The sequence below is a fragment of the Meriones unguiculatus genome, chromosome 5 (genome assembly GCF_030254825.1).
Source record: "Meriones unguiculatus strain TT.TT164.6M chromosome 5, Bangor_MerUng_6.1, whole genome shotgun sequence".
In the NCBI taxonomy this organism is placed as follows: domain Eukaryota; kingdom Metazoa; phylum Chordata; class Mammalia; order Rodentia; family Muridae; genus Meriones; species Meriones unguiculatus.
In genome coordinates, this window is record NC_083353.1 from 110,521,735 (window position 1) to 110,538,133 (window position 16,399).

The 16,399-nt window shown below is 39.1% G+C and overlaps 1 protein-coding gene across 31 annotated transcripts in view; it reads right to left on the bottom strand.

The window, feature by feature from the left end:
* The window catches only part of Wnk1 (WNK lysine deficient protein kinase 1), a 127,792-nt gene that overhangs the window by 5,368 nt on the left and 106,025 nt on the right, over positions 1 to 16,399 (bottom strand). For 16 of the 31 annotated variants that reach the window (XM_060384085.1, XM_060384083.1, XM_060384082.1 and 13 more), the window contains 8 exons: positions 14,864 to 14,947; positions 13,529 to 13,589; positions 9,711 to 9,775; positions 7,464 to 8,125; positions 6,475 to 6,677; positions 4,947 to 5,144; positions 3,406 to 3,498; positions 458 to 499 (listed from right to left, as the gene is read on the bottom strand). In XM_060384085.1, the coding sequence (XP_060240068.1) occupies positions 458 to 499; positions 3,406 to 3,498; positions 4,947 to 5,144; positions 6,475 to 6,677; positions 7,464 to 8,125; positions 9,711 to 9,775; positions 13,529 to 13,589; positions 14,864 to 14,947 (1,408 nt within the window). The remainder of the gene's footprint in view (positions 1 to 457; positions 500 to 3,405; positions 3,499 to 4,946; positions 5,145 to 6,474; positions 6,678 to 7,463; positions 8,126 to 9,710; positions 9,776 to 13,528; positions 13,590 to 14,863; positions 14,948 to 16,399) is intronic. The other 15 variants (XM_021632603.2, XM_021632593.2, XM_021632604.2 and 12 more) reach the window with 8 other exon arrangements.

The window sequence follows — 16,399 nt, forward strand, 5'->3', positions numbered from 1 at the left end:
TTTAATGAGAAACCCAAGCTCTATCAACCAAGTAGCATTCCTTTCCCCTGTAGCTGAGCACCAACTTCTACGGAGCTATGAATGGTGTGAGGACATGGCTGTCTAGCCTAGATCATTGCTGAGTTTCCAGTGCTAACCAACAGTGATGTGCTCATGCGGAGCGCCTCAGAGACTCTTTTATACAGAACCCGGCTCCCTCCATCTCCCATTCCTATCCTTGGGACACCGTGGGTCCACGACTAGCACAGCTGGGCTCGCAGGACAGCACTGACTGTGAAGTGGTCTCTGGAAGTAGGAGTAATTAAATATAGCAATTAAGCATGTTAAGGAATATCTCAGAAAAGGGTGCAGGGATGGATGGAAAGTAGGAAACAGGGAGTTAAATGAAGCTTCAGAGTTTAAAGAACTCATGGCTTTGCAATCAGGGCCAAAAGTAAAAGAAAGAAAAGATAATTACTACAGAGCTGGTTGCAAGGACAGACTTTTTTCACCATCTTCCCTGAAGCACAAAGAGAGAGCAGTTTGTTAAAGAAATATCAGTGTAAAATCTTTATAGACTCTCCAAACAGCACACAGAAAGCCCAGCAAGAGAAAGCAGGAGGGGACACCATTGGTGGGACCTAGTAGCCCTAGATGTAGATATAAGTTTACCAAGTCTATGGATAAATCTAATTGGCTGTGAGTATTAACATCATTATCAGATGGACTATAAAGGCTGGAAAACAGATGCTGAGCTTTTAAATCTAATCTTTGTTTTGTGGCATTAAGTTTCTGGAGGAGAAAGGAACAGGACTCACTGCTTGAATTTCAAATAGCCAAACAGTAATTTATTGACTTTGTCCTACTTCCTGTTTCTCCTGCTGGGTTGTTATGAAGCATTTTAATCAGTACCATTGTTACAGCTTTAAGTTAATTTAAACTGGTTGTTATATTTCCACATTCTATGCTTGTCCTCTCTCTCTCTCTCCACACACACACACACACACACACACACCACACACACACACACGTACAGGCATGCACACAACTTTAAAAGTATGTGGAAAACAAGCAACCTTTAAATATAGAGCATTAAGCCAAGCCGTGCTTCCAAACTATTTTGAGAACATAGGATAATGTATCTAAAACGAGTAGGGGTCCCCACTCTTCCAAGCACCTGTTTTCTATGTATTTTTTTTAAAAAACTACCTCCTGGATTTTAGTCCAGGAGTTTGACATGATATACCCTGATGCACCTTCAGTAGGTATAAGACCTTTCATCTTCAAACAGATAATAATACTGCCAATACTTAAGAGTCTGGTGTGAAAATTAATTAAAATGGTGCATATCAGATTTCATAGAAAGAAGCCCTGGTTTGCTTTCTTTCTTCTGAGATATATTAGGTGTGTATCACAGGCCTGAACATGTCACATTTTACTGCAAAATATACCCGTCCTATTATTAATGTCCTTACATCTTTCTAGTGTGCTAATAACATGCACAGTACTAATCAGAAAAACTTGATAAAAGTATTCCCAAATTATGCATGCTTGGAAACTACCAAAATGGGTAATGCCCTCCAGCCACTCTGTTGAAGAGCTCAGCCCTGGACCACTGACATGTGTGGGAATGTGGTAAAAGAAGGCTATACATAGAACCAATCCATGACTAACTCGGGAGAAAAAAACAGGGGAACAAGAATGACAAATATGTCAGTGAGGGAAATAGAAGTTAAATCTAATACACAAAGGTACAAGAGAACAGAGCAGGGTATAATTTCTTCCCACCATGAAGAGGCCAAAGGCTCCCTGAGCCATACTTGAATTCAACACTGATGGCTTTAAGCACATGCATTTTAAAAAGCAATAATAACCACACCAGAAGTTTGAGGCCTTAACTGATTGTTATTCAAACTCTAAAAAGGTTCTTTTTCTTTTTTTCTTTTCTTTTCTTTTTTTTCTTTTAGACAGGGTTTCTCTGTGTAGCCTTGGCTGTCCTGGACTCACTTTACAGACCAGGCTGGACTCGAACTCACAGCAATTCGCTTCCCTCTGCCTACCCAAGTGCTGGGATTACAGGCATGTGCCACAGTGCCTGGACAAAGTTCTTTTTCTTACTTGAACTTTTTCTTTCAATATACACTTACTGGACACCTACTAAGTACCAGGTAGGGTTTTGCTAACCACAGTGAAGTCTGAGAGTTGTCTAAGTACTGGTTGTTTTTATGGGCAATATCACATTTATATTGCACAACAGCCTTAGGAAGTGGGCACTGACTTCATTCCTTACAAAGAGAAGACAAAAAGAGCAATTTGTACTATGGAAATTTGTCACCTTCTTCTTAAGATTTATTCTTATTTCATGTGTATGGGTGTTTTGCCTGCATGTGTGTCTGTTGAACGTGTGTGTAGTGTCCTGAGGCTAGAAGATGATGTTGCATTCTCTAGAACCAACCAGTATTGGAAACCTGAGTCCAGTGTTCTTAACGGTTGAGTAATCTCTCCAGCCCACATAGACCTTTTTCTTTTGGTGTGTGCTCTTATGCGTATGGCTACATGTTGAGGTCAGAGGACAACCTCTGAGGAACAGTCTTATTGGACTGGAACTTGCTAACATGGCTAAGGTGATTTGCTTGTGAGACCCAGGATCCTTTTTCCAATTTTGCTAGTACTAGGATTACAAGTACAAGCCAACATGCCCAGCTTTGAATGTGGGCTCTAGAGATCAAGCTTAGGCCCTCAATCTACATGGCAAGCACTCCACTGTGGTATTTTTCTAGCTTCCTGCACCTTGTTTTTAAACAGTAAGTAAGGAAGTTCTACTAATATTACAGTGACAAATTTCACTTGCAGGTATTTGGCTTTGGTCTTTAAAAGATAATTATATTAAATGTTCTCTGAACTACTTAATCTCATGGATAATAGCAGTAGAGATTTCCAGCATCTTTTCAACCAAAACACATTCAGGCTTAACTGAGAAGGTTTCAACCCATATTTAAAAGAATGGGAAACATGGTGAACTTTACCTTCAGTCAGGATTGGTGGCTAACATACTTCCTGTCATTTTTTAATTTTTATTTTGAAAAATGGACTTGCTCTGTAGTCCATGCTGGCCTCAAACTTGCAGTCTTTGCACTGAATATGATTGTGTATTACAGCATTAATCCAGACAGAGTCTAGCCTAGAATAAATAAAACTAAAAGAAGAAATTCTACCTGGGGGTTATTTTGAAACCTATAAAAACCTCTTGTTGTTTCTGAATCTTTTATTATAGTTAACATGGGGACCCAAACTTCTGAGGGTAACAGTTAGCCAAGGCACTAGTAGATGAAATATAAAAGAGACAAATGAAAATGGACTGCGTGACAAATCAGATCCAAAGCAGCAGAAAAACAAGGACAAGGAAGGAGTAAAGGTGTTACACACAAAGAGCCAAGCAGGGCGTACTCAGAAATCGGGTCCTCCTGCCACCAGGTTTGAATGTCACCTGCTCAGATGCACAGTTAAACTTCGCACAGCCTGTGAGAAGGGAAAAGGAAAGAACAGAGAGGAGAAGAGACAACACAACTACAAGATGTTAGAGCTTGAGGCTGGAGTGGTGACACACTGGATGGCATGTGGAAGAGTGAGATCCGAAGGGAGGTCCATCTGTTGTATGAGATAGACGCCAGGCCTCACTCCATAAGGCAGAACTGAAGATTTTCTCAGTTGGAACGATGCTAGCAACTTTCGGTAGTTTCTTATTAAGTAAATACATTAACTGGGTGAAGGAAAAAATTGAATGTCTAATTTTCATGTAATTGTGCTAGACATACTTAATTATCTGTAGTTCTGTCCCCCCTTTCCTTTCTACCCAGATAACAAATTCACTTCAATTTTTTGGATTCTTGCTTTTATTTTTCTTTTGAAGCAGGTTTCCCTACTATGGTGCCAGCCTGGCCTCAGCCTCTTAAGTGCTAGAAGTAAAGGGCATGTGCTGCAATGTCCAGCTTTCCTTTCAATTTATTTAATGTGTATGAATGTTTTGCCTGAAAGTAAGTCTGCGCACCATGTACATGCATTGTCCTCAGAGGCCAGAAGAGAGCATCAGATCCCCTGGGATGGCTGTGAGCCTCATGTGGGTACTGTGAATTGAACCCAGGTAAAGAGCAGCTAGTACTCTTAAAAACTTATCTACCCAGCCCCCTTCCAGTTCTCACTTAATTTTAGTTACTAAAAGCTCTCTGCAGTAATGTTTTGAACAATACTAAAACAAAACACTACTTTGGAAAGTAAATATGGATCAAGAATTGATCTTAGGACATTTCTCTCCTGGAGCCCCTCCTACTCTCTGGAATTTAAAAAGACAGATTTTAGGACTAGTTATTTTAGTATGCTGTTACCATGCTTAGAAGTTTACAAGCACACTGGCTTAAAAAACAAACAAACAAACAAACAAACAAACAATTTGTTTTTAAAAACTGTACCAACTCCTTAGAATTTTGTCCACAAAGTCTCGCCTTAGTGTGAAAGGTTAAGATCTAAGTCTTAAATAAGCTACATTTGGCTTCAGGTGTAATGATCACTCCTGGAAAAAAAGCCATTTTGGGTTTGACAGCTTACACCTGAATTCCAGCATTTGGGAAGCTGAAGCAAGAGGATTGCCAGGAGTTCAATTTTAGCCTGGATTTCACATTGAGTTACAGATCAGTCCAGTCCAGGCTACTGAATGAGGTGTTGTCTAGACAACAACAAACAACCCAAACAAGAAACTAGTTTACCTTACCAGGTGGCAGAAAGCAAGGGGGTCGGTGATTCTAATCATGAATCAGCTTTCCTGCTAAATCCAATGGCCAGTCAATGTTTAATTATTCAGGCTCTTTCTGCTCAGCTGATGGCAGTAAGTTATTTACCTTGCTTTTGTCCCATATATGGCGATATTTCCACTTTAATGTTTCTAGAAGATGGTGGTCACTTTGAATTCTTACCTTGACCAGGAGCAGAAAGGCTTGGTACTGAAATGGCACCATCACTGGTAAAGGCTGAATAGAGGTTGTCACTGGAGGGAGATGGCTTAAGAGGCTGTAACAGCTGGTTGTGCCCAGTCTCTGGGGTATTGCCTGGGGGATGGAGGGTCTGTTGGGGGTGTAAGACTGAAGTTCCACTCTGACCAGACAGGTTACCTGCTGAAAGATAAAGAGGCATGGAGAAACATGTAGAAGGGGCTGAGGATGTATCTCCATTCACTTAGCATTCATGAAGTACTGGGTTTGATCTCAAGCACTAAACCAGGTATGGTGGTGCGTATCTGTAATCCTAGCACTTGGAAGTGGAGGAAGAATGATCAAGAAGGTAATCCTTAACTACACAGTGAGTTTGAAGCCAGTCTGGGATACATGAGACCATACTGTCAATAAATATGATTAATAAAATAAAATAAAATAAAATAAAATAAAATAAAATAAAATAAAATAAAAAGAAAGACTAAAGGGAAAAATACAACACATACATAATTTCTAATACATTTACTGATTCTGTTTCCTATTTGTCCCGAGTGGCAAAAATACCAAAAGAAACAAAAAACCCAAACAACAACAACAACAACAAAAAAAAACCCCCAAAACTATAAATTGACAAATGGACAAAATCCTTATTGATATAAAGATGAGAAACAAGATGTTTATAAACGTAGGGTTACATGAATTGCTCCTTAAGAATGATAGCTTTAGATAATGCAGGCTCACTAGCCTGAAGAGAACATGCAATAGATACAAAAATTCCATTTCTATTTCCATATTCACTGTTTTCTGCCATATTAGAAAGATGGTGACTATACAATAAGCTGTTACTTTCTGCTTACATTTTCTTATAAACACGAACCATATCAGATATATAAAAAAGGGGAGAGATAGCTCAGTAGTTAAGAGCACTGGCTGCTCTTCCAGAGAACCGGGTTCAATTCCCAGCAACCACATGACAGTTCACAACCATCTATAAGTCTAGTTCTAGGGGATCTGACACTCTCACAGAGGCATATATGCAGGCAAAACACCAATGAACATGAAAAAATTAGATAAATGAAGGAAGGAAGGGAGAGACAAAGAAAGGAGGAAAGGAAGGAAGGAAAGAAGGAAGGAAGAAAAAATAATTTGAAGTTTACTAAGCAGTTTACTAATTTTTTTCTTCTAAATGCCCAAGGGTCTAGTCAAGTGTTGAATTGCATGAATTAACAGGCAGAGCTAAATGTTTATTCTGAAGAACAATCATAAGTGAAGATTATCAGTAAATAGACAGTAACAATGATTACATTTAAAAAAACAAAATAAAGCCAAACCTACTTCTATAGAGTCTAGAGGTTCAAAATACACCAGGATAGAAGAGTCAAAGACTCTAAGGAATATTAGAAAGCCAAACTCCTTTGAAATTTGATAAAAGTTAACAAGTGTTCAATAAGTTACATACGTGGTGGGAGACAGAAACACAAGATGATTGACTTGACTGGCCCAGGGTTTTTACCTGAAAGCTGTGGGCTTTTATTACCCAACGAGCTGCTGCGACTAGACTTGCTGCCTTTGCTTTTAGTGGGCCTCCTCCTTCTTCCTGACAGAGGAGCAGCTGGGGGAATAATGACAGCAGGGGGAACCTTGCCCAGTTTGGTATACAAAGTTTCAATTTCTTGCTTCTGGCGACTCTGCAGGTCCTGAATCTCTTTAAGATGCCTACAAAAGATAACAGATAAAAATATAATCATCATTGCTGATGTAAGAGTTAAAGCATATTCTTAAATCTGCATTCAAGTGCTGACATAGTTATAAATTCCTTTGCTAAATGCGCTGTGAGATTCTAGTTAGCCAATTCATTTTGCTGGTCTCTGTTCACAAAACATATTCCAGTAAGCTCCTACCCTAGATGAAAGCATGTTAAAGAGACTGGAGGGCATACAGAAGGTAGGTATATGTGCCACCGTGATCCAAGTAATAATTAACTGTAAACACAATCATATATTGTAGTGCTACTATGAGATTTCATGTTATAGACTAACAAACAACCAAGAGTGGTTAAGTTATGAACAAAGATGGAGAGATGGTTCAGCAGTTATGAGCACTTTCTCCTCTTGCTGATGGCCTGGGTTTGTTGCCAGCACCTACGCCACAGCTAACCACCACCTGTAACTCCAGTTCCAGAGAATGATACTGTCCTCTGTCCTCCAGGGGCACCAGATATGCACACTGTACACAAACACATATTCAGGCAAAACACGTATATACATAAATAAACTTTCTTTAACAAAAATAACGTAATAATAAAAAAAAAAAGGTGTTGAGAGATCCCAAAACTAGAAACGCCACAAGTGCTGAAAGTGTACAGGACAATGCAAAGAATGATGTAACAGGTAATTTTAGCTTTTTGTGTATCATCACTTTGTGCTCAAAGTATATGGAAAAGCTATTAATACTAGGAGAGATACAGTATCTGCCACTATTTTACAGGAAAAATTTACTTACTTTTCTCGCAGTCGTCGCAGTTCTAACCTTAAGTCTTCATCCTCAATGTCTGACTCATTATCACTACTCATATAAGAGGAGTTGAATGAATTACTAAGGCTCTGACTTAGATTCTGGATGGGAAGGCTCTTTGAACACAGTTGAGGGGGAGAGTGTGGACTACCCGAGCCATCCTCTGTACCCCTGCTTAGAAAGGCAGCCTCCAGGTCTGAAGATGGCCCATTCAGATGAGAAGGTTCTTCTAGCTCAGGCTTCTCCTTCTTTGGTATCACAGCAGGAATAACAGTTTGTTCTGAATCTCTGAAAGGAGGAGAGGTCACTGGTCCTTCTTTTTTGAGCTCTGTGACCTTGTCCTCAGTTCTTGAAACAGAGAAACGACCCACTTTGTTTGCTGTAGTTGTCACCTGAAAACGTCCGACCTTGGTAGGCTGCCCTGTTTCTGACTTCCCTTCAGGGGTAGGTGTTTTGTGGGTGCTGTCTGGCACATCTAAGGAGATGCCAGGGATAGTGATTCCATTAGGCTCTTGCTTTACCAGGGTATTCTCAGGACTACTACTTGAAAGAACTGATGAATCTGATGTGCTAGATTCAAAATGAACCGACTTTGTATCGTCTGACCTATTTTTATGCTCTTTCTGGGCATCATCCATCGTAACTGAAACCTGATGGAAAAACAGAACGAAGGATCATTAAAAATTATGTCCCTGGCTAAGGTGGTGGTGAACGTCTTTAGCCCCAGCACTCCAGAGGTAGAAGCAAGCAGATCTTTCTAAGTTCAAGGCCAATGGGGTCTATGCAGCAAGTTCCAGCCAAGGTTACACACACAGCGAAACCTTTCCTCAAAAACAAAACACCCAACATCACCACCCAAGGCCAAACAGACAAGAAGGGGTGTGGGAAGTCAAAAAAGATCAATCTACTGGTGATGCAGTTCAGGTGGCAGAATGCTTGCCTAGCACAAATGAGGCCCTTGAGCAAGATCTCCAGCACTAAGTAAAAACTAGAGTTTGCGATGTATGCCTGTAACCCCAGGAGTATCAGAAATTCAAAGTTACCCTCATCTACATAGCCTGAGTTGGAGAGCTTAACTTAAAAGGTTGGATGAAGGCAGGAGGGGCAAGAATGAGGATGAAGAAGAGGATTTTCCAGTAAACCTGTGGAATTTTAATAGTCTCTTCAAACACTGTGAAGTAAACTGAACAGCTATTACAGAGACCATCACATCAGTACAATGATACACATTCTCAGTGGCTGCTGACTAAATGATTCATTTTTACCTCTCAAGTGACACGACTCAAATTCATATCTCAGCCAAATTATAAATAACAGGTTACAGGATTTGGAATCTTTCTCTTTTTTTTAAATTAGGTACACTGTTCTGCCCGCAAGTGTACCAGCGGGCCAGAAGAGGGCGCCAGATCTCATTATAGATGGTTGTGAACCACCATGTGGTTGCTGGGTATTGAACTTGGGACCTCTGAAAGAGCAGCCAGTGCTCTTAACCTCTGAGCCATCTCTCCTGAGCCCCACCCCCAAATAATTTAAAACTGATTGTAAAAACAGTTTTATATGTACTAAGAGCCAAAAATTCACTGGTTCAACCAAAGGGAGAAAGAAAATGTATTATCACTTGATGGGACTTCACTTGAGGGTTGAATCCTAAGAAAAATATCCTAAATATAGAAACTGTTTTTAGACATAAATGTTTACTATTACTTTCCTTAGTGTATTGTAAAATTACAATAACCAGGAATAGAAGAATATCTAGGTAAACCAAATAGCTATCGGGGAAAAAAGACCTAAAAAAGACCATTTAGAGAAGCAATAGCCAGTTGTAGAGGAAGAAAATATGTGTTTGCATTTTCTTTAATTAGCACTAATGGTTTATTAGAGGTAAAGGGTAGAGAAATAAAATGGTATAAAAATACTTTATTAGATTGACAATAATGTCCCAAATAGGTAGATAATATATATTTCCCTTTTTGGTTGGACTTGGGATTGAATGGAGGGTCTTGAACATGTTACTTAACTATTTTACCACTGAGTACATCTTAGCCTTCTTTTTACTTTTTATTTTTTTGAGAAAAGATGTCACTAAGTTAGCAGTCTGGACTTGAACTCACTCTGTAGTCCAAGGAAGGCCTTGAACGAATGGCCCTTCTGCCTCAGGTTCCCAACCAAGTATCTAGGTTCACAGCCCTTGCCACTCTAAAGAGGATATTAAGGCAAAGAAAATGACCATCTTACCTGAAATCGCCCCATTTTAACAACACCAGCTCCTGCGTTAGTTGCTGGGACATGACCTTCAGTACCTGGAGAAACAGAAACAAGTAACAAGGAGATAAAAAGCAAATTAGCATCTCTTGTTAGTTTCTTTGCAATTTCACCGAAAATATGACATTAAAGATTCTTTTCCCACCCTTAGAAACAGTCTGCTAGCTCAGGATGACAAAAGAATTGATCTGTGTCAGTCTTCCAAGTGTTGGAATTATAGGTGTGCAAAGCAGCTCAAGATTTGTTTTTAAAACTTTAATTACTACTACGGTCTATATTTGAATATGAGCTTGCATGTAAACAGTACATGTCAGAGGACAACTTTCAGGGCTCAGTTCTCTATACAGTGCAGATCCTTTGAGACAGAAAGCAGGTTGTCAGGTTCAGTCATGTGGCACCTTTAAGCACTGAGCCACCTCACCAGGCAAGAACAGTTTTTAATCTTTAAATACATACACACAAAGAAAACTAGCTTTATTTTTTGTGTGTATGCACACTTGTGTGTCATGAAATGTCAGGAGGTCAATTTGCAGTGGCAGGTTCTCTTCTCCCACCTTCTAAGTCCTAAAGATCAAACTCAGGCTGACAGACTTGGCAGCAGGAGCCTCTGCCTGCCTAGCCCGTCATACTGGCCTTTTTTACATTCTCAAAGTTCTCTGAGAAACAGTCTCTTATACATCTATGCACTACAACTTTGACAGACATTACTAAACTGACTGCCAGAGGTTTTTCCAGGGAGGCTGAGAAATGCTATTGTTTATATTTTTGTTTTCTATTTTTGTTAAGTATTTCTATAGCACATGCCTTTAAATCCCAGCACTCAGGAGGCAGAGGTAGGCAACTCTGAGTTCAAACCAGCCTGATCTATAGAATGAGTTCAAAGACAGTCAGGGAAAACAAATCCTATCTGAAAGCACCCACCCACCCAAGTATTTCATATTTAAGTTTACATTTTTGCATCTTTTATTTTTTAGTCCCTGTTGAATTTTAGAAACTCTTTTCTATTAATAAATATACTTCCATAAGGAGAGTAATAGAACCAAAAAATCTGGGCACAGGGGTCTTTTCTGAGACTGATACTCCAACCAAGGACCATTCATGGATATTACCTAGAACCCCTGATCAAATGTAGCCCATGGCAGCTCAGTCTCCAAGTAATGGGAACAGAGACTGTCTCTGACATGAACTCAGTGTCTGGCTCTTTGATCACCTCCCCCTGAGACAGGAACAGCCTTGCCAGGGCACAGAGGAGGACAATGCAGCCAGTCCTGATGAGACCTGATAAGCTAGGGCCAGATGGAAGGTGATGAGGACCTCCCCTATAGTGGACTTGGGGAGGGACATGGGAGGAGATGAATGAGGAAGGGGGCTACAGCTGGGATACAAATTGAATAGACTGTAATTACTATATAAAAAATAAAATTTTAATTAAAAAATAATTATACTTTCCTGATTTTTTTTATTTATTTCTGTACTTACATCAATTTCCCCCATCCAACAAGTTACACATTTTACACATATAAATATGTATTTCCCAGCTGGTCACAGTGGAGAACACCTTTAAACTCAGCACTAGGGTAGAGGAAGAAGGTAGACCTCTTGTGTGTTTGAGACTAGCCTGATTCACAGGGTGAAATTCAGGACAGCTAGAGCTACACAGTGAGACCTTGTCTCAAAAAAAAATCCAACCTACCAACCAAACCAACCAACCACACACACACACACACACACACACACACACACAGATTTTTCCTGTTTTTTCAAATTTTTTTAATTAGTGTCATTCTAAGAGACGACTACTGCCTACTCTGGGCTGTATACTAAACTTAGTAGCCCATTCCTCTGTATTGGTAATTAGAAACTGATTAATGGAATAATTTTTTTATTGTTCATTTTTTATTTTATTCGAACACAGCTAAGCTCATCCATGTACATATTATTAGTTGCTGTAACTCTGGAGTACAACAGATTTTTATTGAGAGGAAGAAAGCAAAATATCTTTATTTGTAGATGAAATGACAGAATATATAAGTGAACAATAGAAAATTATGCAGAGACTGTGTCACATGAAAGTCTTTGTAGTAAGTTTGGTGGTTTCAGTCAAGCAGGGTAGCACACTTCAGTAACTCTAACACTCAGAAGCTAAAAGCATGAGGATCAGGAGTTCAAGGCAACCCTTACCTATACAGTACAGTCTCCCTGCCCCACAAACCAACCACCAAAATACTCAAACAAAAAAACCCAAATGGTCTTGGATTTTGCTCTAGATACTTGGAGGGAAAGGCATAAATATTGTTTTTAAGTAGGTCAGAAGGTTTTACTATTTCTTCTTCTTCTTTTTTTTTTAGAATGTTTTAATTATATAAAAAATGGGCTTATAGTATTTTCATGCATATACACTTTTATGACTTTATTTTTTATTTGTTTTTTGAGACAGGATTTCCCTGTGTAGCCTTGGTTGGCCTGGACTCGCTTTATAGACCAGGCTGGCCTCAAACTCACAAAGATCTGCCTGGGTCTACAGGTGTGCGCCACTGCACCCAGCTCCACTTTTGATTTTTTATAGTGATATGTTTTGATGTTTCATCTGTGATTCATTTAGAAGTTTACCTTGACCTAAACTAGTATTCAGCTTGACTTTATACAAATGACTACATAGTTGTCCAAACCGTTTATTTTCTATCTTGCCAGGTATAGTAGTATGCAACTTTAATTCCAGCACGTGGAAGGCAGAGGCAGGTGATCTTTGTGAGTTGAGGCCAGCCTCATGTACACAGTGAGTTCAAGGACAGTCAGGGCTATATAGAAAGATCCTGTCTCAAACAAACAAACAACAAATCTTCTGATTTAAAAAGTCATCTTTTCACATTTTACATGCTTCTATCCCCTATTTTGCTTCTCTGAGACAAGGTCTGTTGCTATATCCCACACTGGCCTGTAACTAGCTCATGGCGATCTCCCTGCGTTAGTTTTGTGAGTTCTAGAATGACACCTAGTGTTTGCATCCCCTTTTATTTGGTACATATACACACACAGACAGCCCCAGTCCCAAGTGATAGAAAGATTTCATTCTTAGTACTGGGGTACTATTATTATTGTACATTCAAGGTATCTAATATACATCAGGAATTTATACTTTGTTCATTTCTCGACTTTCAAGACTATTATACAGATTTCTACTATTTTAATGAGTCAATTCAGAATGTGATTGCCTTGAAAATAAAAATTATAATGTCTAAACTTATAAAATTAGGTATCTTACATTTTTATCTATGAATAAACGATTATCTATGTTTTCAAACTGAACTATATTTCTATATCGTCAGTGTTACAAATGTTAATAGTTATCTGTAAATTGACTATTCCTCCCTCTTTCCCCCCTTGAGACGGTGTCTAGTTATGTAGCCAGGCTTGCTTTAACTATGTCGCTCAGTCTGGCCTTCCACTCAAAATTAACCTGCCTCTGCACATTAAATGCTGGGATTACAGTGGCACAGCACACTTAGGCTTGTAAATTGTATTTTATAATAACAAAGGATCACATGCTTTGAAACCATACAATGCTTATTACATGTACCTCTTCACCCCAGTAATCATCCAAGAGTTGTGAATCAACTAAAAGTTCCTGTTTTTGAAATTAGTTAGCAATGCTCCTCAGTCGTGATTTTCTTCCATATAGCAGTCTAAAGTGCACCAACATTGTAAAAAATGTGTTTTAAATAGTAAACTGTACTATCAGTCACAGGTAAAACTGGGTTCAATGAAACAAAAGGAAAAAGGAGGCATCTCACCTTCCTTTTGAAGCTGAATTCCTGCTTCTGTAACTCCCGTTGAAGCCACCGTGGACAGAGGCTGCAAAACACATATACACAGATACCAAAGAATCTTTAGTTTCAATCATTTTTAAAACTTTTGCATTGTCACCTTTCCTCTGGTCTATGTAAAATAACAGAAAGATAGTGTATATAAAGAAATATGTTTGCAGCGTGTTTTTGTTGGTTTCCTTTTCTCTTTTACAACCTAAAGGTCTGATATAGAAAGGTAGCTTAAAAAAAGATTTATTTATTTAATGTGAGTACTCTATCTGCATATGCACCTGCTTGCCAGAAGAGGGCATCAGATGACATTATAGATGGTTGTGAGCCACCATGTGGTTGCTGAGATTTGAACTCAGGACCTCTGGAAGAACAGTCAGTGCTCCTGACCTCTGAGCCATCTCTCTAGCCCAGAAAGGTAGCTTTTAGGAAGAAACATTGAACCTTAATTCTGTACTGTTCTAAGTTTTACTCACAGTTTTTTGTCCCTGAGACAGAGTTTCTGCATAGCCTTGGCTATCCTGGACTCACTTTGTAGATCAGGCTGGCCTTGAACTTACAGAGATGTGCCTGCATCCACCTCCCCAGGTGCTAGGACTACAGGTTTGTGTCACCATGCCCAGCTAACTCACAAAATTTTTGTGTATGTATACAGGTGCAATCTGAGGCCAGAAAAAGGCATTGGATTCCTTGAAGGTTGAGTTAGAACTGCGAGAGTTGGGGTGTTGTGAACTGAACTCTGGTCTTTTTCAAGGGCAGCAAGTGTACTTAACTGCTGAGCCATTTCTCTAATGCCTATCACAAGATATTTTAAACAGTGTAGCTTAGATATTTATTGGGGCTCCCCCCCCTTTTGAAATAGCCAGGTTTTTTTGTTTTCTTTTCTTTTCTTTTGGTGTGTGTGTGTGTGTGTGTGTAGCCCTGGCTGTCCTGGCTTGCTCTATAGACCAGGCTGGCCTCGAACTCAGGGATCTACCTGCCTTTGCCTCCTGAGGATACCTTGTCCCACCATGCCTTGCTGGAAAATAGTTTTAATCAAAATATTGTCACAGAGGTTTAATCTCTTCCAAAGCATAAATACAAATTTCCTAAGATAGATCTGCAATATAATTTGCCCAGAGGTAAAGAAATAAAGCACAACAAGCATCTCTGATATCTTTTCCATAGTTACTTTAGGGGTCAGTATTATTCCCGTGCCATTTTTGTTGACAAGGACTCTGAATAAGAATTAAAGTAATAACGATCTATATTACAGTTTGTGTTCTAGAAAACAATTTGAAGACATTTCTTATCAGGGCTTTAAACACTTACACTAACTGCAGATGTCACTGTAATACTCTCTGGACTAAGCGTTCTTCTCAACTGAGCATCGAGATCTTCTAGTGGTTGCTGGGACTAAGCAAAAACAGTTACAGTACTGTTTAGTACCTTCAGAGTCAATATATATAGCTAATTTACATGGAACATATTATTTTATGTTTTATATTACAACATAGAATTTGTTTTAATACTGAATATGAAATCCAGTATAGTGTAACACGATGACATATCAGGCAGTGAGTCCATCAACCCTTACGGAAATTCAAGTACAAGCATCTCCTTTTCTCATAAACAGCATCAAGGAGGTGCTATGTTTCACTAGTGCACATCTGAAGTGCCTTCTACTTTTACAATAAGCTCCATTTTGCTTCTAACCTTGTCTTTCTTTCCTATATGCAGGCTTTTATCCACTTCACATATTTCTCATTACACTTTAACACCCCTCAGAAATCTGTAGGCTGTCTTAAATGTCTTGCTATGTTTCCCAAGTTGGTCTCAAACTCCTAGGTTTCTAGGTTTAAGTGATACTCCCATAACATGGTTCCAGGCTTCTGAATACATGTTTCTAATGAGAACTAGGCAACCAAAAAAAAAAAAAAAAAAAAAACAAAAAACAAAACAAAACAAAAAACAACAAAAAACCAACCAACCAAACAAACAAACAAAACCTCCCCCAATTTATAGGCTTTTGCATTTCATATCCTTTTCTCCTAAAACTTTATGCCTCAGCTGATAAGAGCGTATTCTCTATTGGAGTTAAGACTTTCATGGCAGGTTCAATTGAAAATTAGGATCAAAAAAGTAGGGATAAATTCATACTGTGCTTTTCATGTAAGCAATTTGTCATTCATTTCTACACATAACTTAAAATTAATTACAAATATCATTTCAAATTTACTTGCTTTTTCATGTTTACAGTGCAATTAGAACAAGTACTTTCTTGCTTTCTTGATGAGAATGCAATGAAATACATTGGTAACACAGTAGTGGGAAAAGTAAACAATAAATTAAATATCACAGGTGAGTATGGCCACACTGCACTTCAACTATTTCACTAATCAAAGAAATGATAACCACATAAGGAAAATCTTGTAAGCCCCGAGAGAAAGCAGTATCGGTTACCCACGAGGTTCCCAGCTTTCTCCCTCTGGAAAAGGGCTTGCTCTTGTAGGCTAGCTATCCTAAATAACCTACAACATTTTTGCTTTACCCATCCAAGTGGTAGGATTTTAGATCTTTTTCTACTAGGCCTGGCTTGTGGTTCCTTCCTTCCCTGTTAAAATTTTTTTATTTGTTGTGCACTGGTGTTTTGCCTACATGTATGCCTGTGTTAAGGTGTCAGATCTTGGAGTTACAGACAGTTAGCTGCCATATGGGTTCTGGAGTTGAAGCCGGGTCCCCTGGAAGAGCAGTCAGTGCTCTTAATTGCTGAGCCATCTCTCTAGCCCCGTGGCTCCTTTCTTTAAACAGAGTGCAGACAGAGTTTTAAGAAAAGGGGATGGACAACTCTGGGGGATTGTAGGGAGG